The 12,076-nt window shown below is 38.9% G+C and overlaps 1 protein-coding gene across 1 annotated transcript; it reads right to left on the bottom strand.

The window, feature by feature from the left end:
• Positions 1–207: 207 nt before the first annotated feature.
• Positions 208–10,760, bottom strand: LOC140762578 (uncharacterized). The gene is made up of 6 exons (XM_073100452.1): positions 8,482–10,760; positions 7,197–7,542; positions 6,531–6,585; positions 2,975–4,248; positions 1,556–2,779; positions 208–473 (listed from the first exon to the last, which is right to left on the bottom strand). The coding sequence occupies exons 1-6, from the start codon at positions 10,584–10,586 to the stop codon at positions 450–452; spliced, it is 5,028 nt and encodes a 1,675-aa protein (XP_072956553.1). The 5' UTR covers positions 10,587–10,760; the 3' UTR covers positions 208–449.
• Between the last annotated feature and the right edge of the window lie 1,316 nt (positions 10,761–12,076).

The following is a 12,076-nucleotide window of genomic DNA, read 5'->3' as shown; positions in this document are numbered from 1 at the left end:
TTGTAGAAAAGATGCGGGGTGGGTGCCAAGCAGACGATCTCCAAGTTAAGTTCCATTTGTTCCTCAGAGATTTTATTTCATTAGGAAATTTGTACGATGAATAATTATCTGAAAGCAGTTGAGAATTCAATTCAATTCTTTTCCTCTGATAGGATCTACTTAGAAGAAGAGAAAAGAAAGAAAGAAAAGATGCAAAGAGTGCAAAATATGATTTCATAATCTTAAGACAGGTAATCTGGTTACCTGCATTATGTGTTTTGATAATTTGAACACACCTAGATATTTGGTAATACGTAAGGTTAAATTCATCCAGTCCACTTCGTCTCCCTAAACAAAAAAGATAAAGAAAACCAAAGACAAAAACAAATCCATTCAATTCATTCTGCTGAACGATAGCTCGTGTGAAGAAAGACCTATTCTCCCGGAATTGGCATCCTGCCTCGTAGCATTTATCTGACTAATTTTCTGCTTACCTGGACCAGAGACACAAAAAAGTATAATTTATTCCACTGTACAAAAAATTAGCACAATAGAACTGAAGAAGAGGAAAGGATTTAAAAAGGAGCCAATGTAAACTAAATCCTTACTATGAGAGATGAAGAATTGATGATCTTAAACTATTCGTAGCAATATGATGTGATTAATTTGAGAGCTTGTGTCAATATGTGGACGCTTCTGGTGAAGCCATTGGTAATATGGTGGCAATGGTGCAACGCAACTTCAAGAGTGAGGCTATGGGTTAAGACCTACAGGAGATAGTTGTATAGGGATCATTACGATTTACGAACGTACACTTGATGGAGCAAGGTACTGGATCAATGTATGCCAGTGTTGGTTTGGAACATAGCCTAGATGATTGTGTTCATCATGATTACCGAATAAAGATATGGCAATCTACGAGAGTAGACTCGGACAACCCATACAAGTGAAAGAGGGGAAGATTAAATAGAAATAGAGCTTAATATAGAGCGGTTGGCACACAAATGGAGTATGCGGAATTAATTCACACAGGATAAACAATCAAAACGAGAACTATACTTACATTTCTGAGCCAAAACCTAATAGCTTAAACTCTATCGCCCACCTTTAGAAACTTAGAGACTTTGGGAGGGTATCCACTTATAACTTAGAATATCACAAATTCAAGTCCACCTCTAAGCAAATTTATTATGGACAAATTATTTGGGTTTTGATAACTTAGCTAAGTTTGGCAGCTCAATTCAACTTAATTTAATAGCTTAGCATTGTGTTGGCTTAAAGGAACAGCTCAATAGCACAGTAATTAAGAACTCAACAACACAATGACTTGGAGCTTAAATTAGATGGTGGCTAAAAACTTAATGAAGCCTAAATAATAAAAAAAATAACTTAAACTCTTGGATTAAGTTGGTTCATATGTGCGTTTGTCAAGACCTGTTTGTTTCACTAGGACTAGAGTTACCATCTCCCTAACATTGACATACGTGAGCAATACAGCTAATTAATGGATGGAATATATTGCAACATTGATGCATGACGCATCTAAGTAAACTAATCTGTGGATGAAGTTTCTAACCTGATTATGAGCACCGGATATATCCTCAAAACCATATGGGCACCAATTCTTCAGTGAAGAGCAGCTGCAGTGGATGTCGACGACTTGAAGTGCATCTGGAAGACGCGCATCTTGAGAGAAGCTGAGCTCAGGACAGTTTTTCAGTTTTAGCTTCTTAAGGGAATTCAGGAGTTGTAGGCCATCGACCGAGGAAATCTTGTTACAAGATTGGATCTCTAGTGTCTCGAGTGCGTCCAGTGTGCTTGGAAGTGCCAGGCTCGTCAGGTTCTGCAAACCTTCAATTTTTAATGTTCGAAGAGATTGAAGATCTGGAAAAGGAAATTGGCCGCAGCAGTGAACAGAGAGTTCAACCAGGGATATAAAGGAGGGCAAACTCCTTAGCCTGGGGCATCTACTAATGGAAACACTCTCAAGGCGAGGGAAATCCGTTTCGTTCACATCATTCCAGCCTTCCAATTCATACATCTCCCACAGCTTCAAACTTTTTAGTGATGGAAACCTCCAAGCATAAGCACCACCAAGATCCGATGCTACATGGCGAAGACCATTGACATTTTGCATGAAGAGGTACTGGAGATTTCCTAATCGACCAAGGTTTGGGAGTTCATGACATCCATAGCAGTTAACAAGTGTGACAGAGGCTAGTTCAGAAAAAGGATTTGCCAACCAGGTAGGAAATTTAAGACCACAGTAATCTCGGATGATCAGCTCCTCTAGAGATTCATGGGGCCGAATGTTCTCAAGAACTTCTCCTGCAGTCGTTACTCTCTCAATACCTTCTAATTTTTCCTCTCCTCTATTCCATTGCAATGTCAATTTTTTGAGGTCCCATATATCCTTCAGGAAGGCTGATCTGGCATCGATCCCCCGGCCCACATTCTCAAGACATCCAATGCGAAGGTGGCCTCTGAGTCCATTCAAGTTCTTCAACTCTGATAGCTTGCATAGTTCTCCAACACTAAATGTTCCTAATGTCTGAAGATTGGTCAGGCGTCCAATCCCAAGAGGAGTGCGAATAACTCCCGTCTCCTTCCACACATCAAGGTGCCGCAGGTTAACCAGGTCCTTTATCCCATTCGGCAGGTCACACAGACAACAACAATTTCGGAGTTCCAATGTCTCCAGATTGGAGAGTCTGCATATCGAATCAGGAATCTTTCTGATGTTCGTGTTATTGAGACCGAGGAACTGCAAGCTCTCCAAGTATTCGATCGAATCAGGCAACTATTTTATACTCGTGTAACTCAAATCCAGAGTTCTTAAGCATCTTGATTTCGAGAGAAGATCGCTTAGGGATGCTAGATTATCAACATAAAAAAGACTGTCGACTGATCTCAATGGAGAGCTATTTATGACTAGCAAAGAGTCCAAACCTGTGAGCTCTTTGAATGGCTCAAACTCTATTACGGGATCGTGTACTGTAGGAGAAAATGATAAGTGACGAACATCTTCGGATATTTCAGATGATAACTTATAATCTTCTGCTCTCAAGAATGCGTCACCTGAAACAGATCGTACCAGATCGCAGAGTAGCTCATGCATCACGAACTTTCCTTCTTCAAAAGTATGAAGAGGTGAACACTGAAAGAATTGCATGCGCAGCAAGTCGTCAAAATACTTATTAGCACCATATTCTCTTCCTCCTCCATGAAGAAGACCGAAAAAACTAACGTAGCTACGATGTCTCCCTCCTAGTCCTGGTGCATCAATGAACCCTTGAGACAACCATAATCGGATTAGGTAGTCCTTCTCGAATATGTAACCTTTTGGAAACAAGGAGCAATACATAAAGCACTGTTTTAGGCTTTGTGTCAAGTGATTGTAACCCATTCTTAAAGCCGGCAGCATATTAACCTCCTGTCTACTCATGTCCCATAGGTCACTCTGTAGAACAGCATCCCACCATTGCTCATCGGATACTATGCCGCGGCCTAGAGTTCCGCTGACTACTTTGGCCAGTAATGGAACTCCTTTGCACTTGGCAGCAATTCTTTCACCAATTCCTACCAAGTTTGGAGCATCATTCAAAATCTCTGGACGAAGGAACCAGTTGCTTTTGATGATCCTCCAACATATGTGATCTTCTAAAGGATTCAGCTGATGCGAATGATTTAATCCCTCGATATTAGCAACCAGTTCAGTCCGCGTGGTTACGACGACAACGCTCCCTTTGGCACCGGCGCTTAACGGGGGAAGCAGATCGCTCCAGAAGTTTGGATCCTCGTTGAAGGCGTTGTCTAACACGAGCAAGAACCTCTTGCCCGTCAATTCCTCTTCCAAGATTTCTCGAAGTTGATCCAGATCGGTCAGCCCACCACATGATACGCCCGTAAAGCACTCTATAATCGCTCTTAGTAACACTCCCATATGGTTACATCTTTCGGCGGACAGGAAGACCCAGCCCTTTGCATCGAAGTACTCGCACACCCATGTGTCGTGGTAAGCAAGGGAAACGAGCGTGGTTTTCCCGAGGCCACTGGCTCCCACCACACGGACAAAAGAAACATAGCGTCCCCGACAATCATCCGACAGTATCAGCTCTATGATATGTTCCATGTCATCCCCTCTGCCAAAGGAATGGCGCGACATACCTGGTAAGCTGGGGGATTTGCCCCGGACCTTTCCACTCATGAGGGGCTGAGCGCTGGACTTTGACGGCGACGGAATTCTTGCGTGCTCCATCTCCTTTTTACCTTCAAACCAGAACGATAGGATTGCGGAGAAAGAGAGGAGGAGATTCTTCTCTACGCTTCGTAACTTTTGATTGATTGATTTATTTTATTATTATTTTGGGTGAAGAGAATTCAACACTTGATGTAGTTAATATATATATATATATATATATATATATATATATATATATATATATATATATATATGAACGAGTAAATCTGGATCACGGGCCACAGTAGGGGTTGCCTGTGAGTGCCTCGGCCGGACCGAGTTTGGGATGGGCCATTCCCATTTTTTTTTTCATAAGCATTCCCTTAAATAAAAGGCAAAAGAAAAAGATAGAAAGTTGCTAGTTAATTAAACTCCTAGCCGTCGTGAAGACCTCTTCATAGGAGGTCAATGAAGAAGAAAAAGAAGAACTAAATTTGTAAAAGGGTGTAACATTGGAGCCTGAGACAAATGAGAGGCTAATTATAAGGCCAAGAAGAGAGATTAGAAGGCCAGCACGCTATTTAGATATGCTAGCTTATGCACTTTCGGTGGTTAATAAAAATTCTCCTACTATCTTTAAAAAAACCATAATGAACACTAAAAGTACAGTTTGGAAAGTGGCAATGAATAATGGAATGAAATCTCTTGATAAGAATAGACGTGAGACTTGGTGCAGCTTTCTCAATGAAAAAAAGTAATTGGATGCAAATAGATATATGCCAAGAAGAAACATCCTCAATTGAAAGGCGACATCATATACAAAGCTAGATTGGTGGCAAAAGGTTACGCCCAAAAGGAGAGAATTGATTATAATAAATTATTTTCTGCAGTTGTGAAACATTCATTTATTTATATTTTACTAGTTTTGGTAGCACAGTTTGATCAAAAGCTAGCTCAGATTGATATGAAGACTACATTCTTACATAGCAATTAAGAGGAGAAAATTTATATGTCCCAGCCCGAAGGATTCAAAGTCAGTAGGAAGGAGAATATAGTTTGTAAATTGAAGAAGTCTAATATATGGGTTGAAGCACTCTCTAAGGCATTAGTATAAATGATTTGATCGATTTATATAGAAACAGAAGTATAAGAGAAGTCAATATGATTATTGTGTCTATTTTAGAAAGCTTCAAGATGAATCATTTATCTTTGCTTTTATATGTAGATGACATGTTGATAGCATCTAAGAGCAAAGTAAAGATTGATAAATTGAAGCTTTAATTACATAAAGAATTTGAAATGGATGATCTAGGAGAGGCTAAGAAGATACTTGACATAGAAATTATAAGTGATAGAAGAAAACGAGCAGTATACTTGACACAAGAACAATATTTGAATAAAGTATTATAGAGGTTTGGCATTGATAGTAAGACAAAATCAGTTGTCATACTATTGGCACCTCATTTTAGACTTGGTGTAGCTATGTCATTGAGTATGGATGTCGAGAAAGATTTTATGTCTAAGGTACCATATGCAAACACAATTAGAAGTCCCATGTACATGATGGCGTGCACTAGGACGAACATCTCACAAGCTATCAGTATAGTTAACAGATATATGCATGCTCCAAGGAAGGAGTATTGGCAAGCAGTGAGGTGAATTTTGGGGTACATTCATGGTATCTTGAGAGGACTGAAATTTGCAAAAGATGACAGACTTGGTCTATATCTTACTGTATATGTGGTTTCAAACTATGCAAGTCATTTGGACAAGCGCAAATCTACTATTGAATATATATATATATATATTCACGCTTGTTAGAAAGTCGGTGTGTTAATGGTCTACTTTATAATAGACGATTGCTCTATCTACCACAGAGGCTGAGTATATGGCAGTTACAGAGACTATAAAAGAGATTATTTTGTTAATTAGCTTGACGGATGACTTAGGTGTATATTAAGAGCAGGTGGAGGTACATTGTGATAGTCAAAATGCATTTGTTTAGTGAAGAACCAAGTTCATAACACTAGAACAAAGCACATTGATGTCCGATTTCACTTTGTGAGAAAAATTTTGGAAGAAGAGATATTTCTCTTTGCAAGACTAGAACTACAGATATGTTGATGAAAGTAGTGACAAAAGTCAAGTTCCAACATTATTTAGATTTGATCAATGTCACACGTATTTATCCTTTTGGATTTGGTGTCTTAGGATGCAAATTTGCAAGCGGTGCATTTTGAGAGGTTTTAGTCATTTTGCATTGGAGAGGAATTTGTTTGAAGTCTTTATGTTCTCGTCAAGGTGAAGAATTGTTGAAAATTAGCTCAGATCAAGTTATCTATTAAACACGGCTAGATCCATCCAAACGGACCTGCAACAGAAGTAGCGTTCCAAGCTTCATGTGTCGGCCCAAGAAGAATTGCATACTGAAGGCATTCGAATGGGTCCTAGAGGCATTTAAACATCCTTTTGCATAGTTCTAGATTGGCGTTGCGGGGCGTTTGAATGCGTCTGGGAGCATTCGAACACCTCGAGATTTTTCTTCTCTGTCAAATCACCCCTATAAATAATTAAGTTGTGGTTTTATATTTATTATGCAAGAAAAAATCTAAGAGATACAACTACCATTATATCGAGAGAGATTAGTTAGAAAAATCCTTTGTACTTGAATTTGATTAGTGGACTAAAACTTTGCACCACCCATAGATGCAAGGCTTAGGCATATCATCGAACCACGTAAATTTTATTTCTCTCTTTTTATTGGCTATAATTACTTATAGTCATGGTTAGAGTATTTGATTACTATTTCTTTATCATTAGCTTCATATTTTTGTGATTTTTCCAATTGGATTGCTATGTCCATTTCTATTCATTAGATTATTGTGTGGATGATTGGGGATTTGCTTCCGCTGACCTCCACCCAAGGGAGAATTTCACTACGGCCCGTCACATATAGATAACAAGAAAGAGTGTTTAAATATCTACTACGCAGAGGAGGGAACCTCTTCGGTGCGGATAATCGCAAAACCCAGCTTACTGTAGCCTTCTTGAAGCCTAACCTCCACAGGCATTTCTCCGGCCGTAGCGGTGTACTAAAAGTCGAACTGCCTTCGGAGTTAACCGTCGCAGACGCCGTCCCGCCGATACCTACCGAAGTCCCAGGCTCCCAATCGTGAGGAATTCCCAAGTTAAAGGTAATCACCTTGGTCATGAGCTGAGCCTCGGTTTGAATGTTCATGAAGACGATGGGTACATTTGAGGCCTGAGAAGAGTGGAGGCATGCATTTGCGCGAGCCAAGGTGTCATCGAGAGAGTTGTAGCGAGAGGTTGCTTGGTCGAGAGCCTTGGGAAGGATGAGCATGGAGGGGAAGGAACTCGATTCGCTGATGGGGATGGGCATGGAAATTCACCTCGTAGCATTTGCCTGACTAACTTTCTGCTTACCTAGACAACAGATAGAAAATAATAATATTTATCCCACTGTACATGAAACAGAGATTAGCCCATATAACTGAAAAGGGGGAAAAGCTTTAAAAAGAACCAACATAAACTTACTGCAAGTACATCTATAGCATTCTTGGATCGGTTAGGAATTTGAATGCCAAATTAAGTGCTATCAGGAGTCTTATCATCATTTGTATCTACTCCTAAACTATCTCAGAAACTAAATGCCTCAGTTTATGTTAAGAAGATTCAGGAAAGTATACTTCTGGAACTACAGCATTGTACAGATAGTAAATACACGACTTTTTCCAGCATTGTTTTCCAACAAGTACGGATAGTAAGCAAACTAGCTACTACATTATACATATTATTTGTCGAAATACTCTGCTATTGTCCCATAGTTATTGTATTCAAACACAATAACTATGGGTTTCATAAAGACATTTTCTGATTCAGAAAATACTTGTATGGAATACGTAAATACATCATTGATTTATCTATAGATTCCAGCACAATAATTATGGAGTCCAAGAATACATATTCAACATATACATACATCTGGATTACGAAAAAATATATGCATCGCAAAAAAAAAATTGGCTATAACATTATATGGATAGTATATCAAAATATCCTACTATTGTACATAAACATCTATAAATTTTAGAAATAACATCTATGGATGCGCTTGTTATCTTGCACGATAACTGGTTCACATAAAAATGAAACTCGGACCCTAGAAGGACCAAGATAATCAACATAAATCAAATAGTCGCCTCCGCTCCATATCAAATTTGTGTCACCACACATCCAAAGGCTTGGGTGTTTCATGTAAGTGTGGAGGCTGGCTCGATCACAATCGAACACTCGATCTCCATCAACTAGCAATGCCACTTCCAACATCAAATGTAGGAAATGTTTGGCGATCAGTTAATTCTCCAATCCCATATGACATGCAGATATCTTTATACTCTTGCTGTGGCAGTTCAAGATGCCGTAATTTGAGGAGCTTTATTCCTTGAGGCAACTCAATAAGTTCGTTACAGTTCTTCAGGTTCAGACACTGCAGGTTGACAAGGCAGCATATCGATTCTGGCAACCTCCTGATTTTGGTGTTCACCAGAGAAAGATATCGCAGGTGTATCAAGTTCCCAATCGAGCTTGGCAGCTCCTCGATGCTGGTGTTACTTAAATCAAGCGCCCTCAAGCATTTTAAAACTGTAAAAAGAATATCAGGAATCTTAACATAGAAGAGGCCATGATTCAACCTTCCAATGAATAAGAATGTGCGTAGAGCTCCACCATCAAAGGAATCACACCCTATCGTTTGCTCAATCTCTGAATGCGATGGAACCAAAGATGAATGCCTAGCCTCCTCATGTATATTGCGTAGTCCATAATCCTCTGTTCTGAAACATTCGTTTCCTGCAATAGATTCAGCTAGCTCATGAAAAAGATCATGCATCACATACCTTCCTTCGCTTTGGTCATTTTGTTGAAACAAGCACCTTTCTACCAACTCATTGAAATAGTTTTCACCAATATCTCCAGGCTTCAGTCTTTCATTAGGTTCCAAAAAGCCTTGCCCCATCCATAACCGAACCAGTTGCTCTTTCTCGAATATGTGGTCCTTTGGAAACAAAGAGCAGTATGCAAAGCATCGCTTCAAGTAAAATGGAAGATGATCATAACTAAGCCTGAGAGCTGCCATAACCTCATTCACTACCTCATCATTTGTCCATAAGTCACTCTGTAAGACATCGTTCCAATGTTCTTCATCAATTGATGAGCGGAGAAGGCCTCCGGCCACCTTTGCTACTAATGGCACACCTTTGCACTTCTTGGCAATCTCTTTACCTATCGGCTCCAAAACAGCAAGTGCATCTCGATTTTGACCATCAAATGCTTGTTTTTGGCAGATCAACCAACAGCTCTCATCCGACAAGCAGCTTAAATGATATCCACAACCAGACCCCATGATTTTAGCAACCTTCAAATTCTGACTAGTCACTATTACTTTACTTCCATTACCTGCGCAATTGAAAGGTGCCTGCAATCTTTCCCAACTCTCCTTATCCACACTCCAGACTTCATCAAGAACAAGCAAGAACTTCTTCCCTGATAGAAGACGTACAAGATTCTCTTGCAATAAGCTCAATTCAGTTACCTCTCGGGCGTCTCCACCACACGCTTGTATCATCGTTCTTGTCATGTCAACCACATTAAAATCTTGAGAGGCCCAGATCCAAATTGGGGGGTGATGGAAGTGAGACCTGACTCTCTCATCATTGCACACATACTGGACAAGGGTAGTCTTCCCCACACCAGCGATGCCGACTACGGTGATGACACCGTAACTGCGACCATTGCGAGAATCAGAAAATACCAATTCCAGAACTTTGCGCAAATCCTCCTCCCTACCATGACAATCTCCAGTTGCAAGAGAGCTACTAGGAGTCCGCGGTTTAACATCGACTAAACTTTTCCCATCTCCCTTTCTCAATCGAAGCGCATTGCGATCGAATGCGAGCTCATGATACCTTTCCCTAATATTTATGATCTTACGGTTTAAGTCACTCAAGGGAGAAGGGAGGAATAATGATCCGGCCTCGCGCTTCCGCTTCCCGTCAGTTCCCAAGAGTAGTTCCACCTTGAAATCCTCGAGCTGGTTGGCGCGAAGAGACTCGAATTCAATTTCCTCCAATATGTCCTCGACGCTGAGCTCGATATCGCGGAGCTCACGCAGCCAGAGCTTGACGGATTCGTCGGCGACGGCCAAGGTTTCCGCGCCTTTTAGAGTGGCGCGGATCCGATTGTGCTTGGATCTGAGATTCTTGAGGTCGTCTTCGTCGATGGTAATCGGAACGGAGAGTGGTCCAAAGGTTTGGAGGATTGGTTTGGAGAGCTTTGTGCTTGTAAAGATGAAGGATTCTAGGGCGTTTTTCACGTTGTTGTAGAGGTTCCCTCTTTCTTGGTTGGTCATGGAGGTTGAATTGGAGGGGGAGGAGGAGAAGAACTGAAGAAAGATAATGGTCGAACTGGGAAGGAGACGAAGAGACTGGTGATGGACTTTTTGTTTCTTCGGGGTGATTGGAGGAAATGACCGAGTACCGGATTGGGCTGAGACAGGGAACTCAGTTGCCACATTTTTTTTTCTTTTAAATCTTATTTGCAAATAGGATCCTTTCTTTTCAGAAAATTGCAAAAACATCCTCATTATATATATATATATATATATATATGAGAATAGGAAGAGGGTGAAAAACTAACATAGATTCGTAACAACTGATGAGAAGTTTAGTTCATATAGAAACGATGTTTTGTATCAGCCAAAAATGGAGCAAGAGCCGGGCTCCATATATATTATAATAATAATATAATATATATTATTATATTAGTTATTTTAAATTGCTTAATAGATCATCTTAGCGTTATTATTTTTTATTAAAAAATATATGATTAGAAAACTCTCATTGTGATCTTTAAAATAAGACTAATATTCAATAGTTTTAGAAGTAATTTTAAATTACTAATTTTTTAATTAAACGCATCGAAATTACATTACACGAAATAAATATCGAAATAAGCATTACATGTCATTAACTAAGAATATCAAAATTATATTACCTAAAATAAGCAGAAATTAACCAAACATAATAAAAGCAATAGATGTTTAATATTCTGGTAAATCATCTCCGTAGCCACCGGTTCCGGTTCCGTAGCCACCGGTTCCGGTTCCGTAGCCAACGATTTCAACAATTACTTACGCGACATAGGAAGATCCAAGATAGAGAGGCTCATTTCGAGCTTCGAAATATACTAATTGAACACTTATGGAAGAGACACGGGAATGAAGGAATATAAATTTTAATATAATTTTTATTTAATGTATTTCATGTTTGATGTATTTCATATCTAATATATTTTAATTTTTAATATTTACATTGGGGATAATTTTGAGTAATTATATTTTAGGATACATAATTTATTATACTCATTTTTATAAATAATAAAAAAATTTAAATTTAAATTAACTCAAAAATAATTTAATATTAGACTCATTTTTATAAATAAAAAAATTAAAATTAAAATTAACTGAAAAATAATTTAATATTAGACTCATTTTAAAGGTCTCGATGAGACCTTTCCAATGGTATTATTTTTGTTAAAAATTGATTAGTAAAACTAATTATATACTCAGTTTAACTAACTAAATTATTTAACAAAGGATACAAATTAAATTAAAATTATTAAATATAACACTTATTGGGCAATTTTGGTATTTTCAAAAAATTGATATGACAAATAAAGCCCGGCTCCATTTTCATGGTGAGGCTCCAAATTTAGAGCCCCACTATTCATAGCTCTAAATTTGAAGCCCCATTTAGAGCTCGATTGGAGTTGGGTCCAAATTTGAAGTTTTGGAGCCCGGTTGTAGATGCTCTTATAAGAAGTTAGTTTTTCAGCAAATAT

Source organism: Typha angustifolia, chromosome 7 (assembly GCF_048772165.1).
Source record: "Typha angustifolia cultivar Huaian chromosome 7, ASM4877216v1, whole genome shotgun sequence".
In the NCBI taxonomy this organism is placed as follows: domain Eukaryota; kingdom Viridiplantae; phylum Streptophyta; class Magnoliopsida; order Poales; family Typhaceae; genus Typha; species Typha angustifolia.
This window is presented reverse-complemented; position numbering and strand designations above follow the sequence as displayed.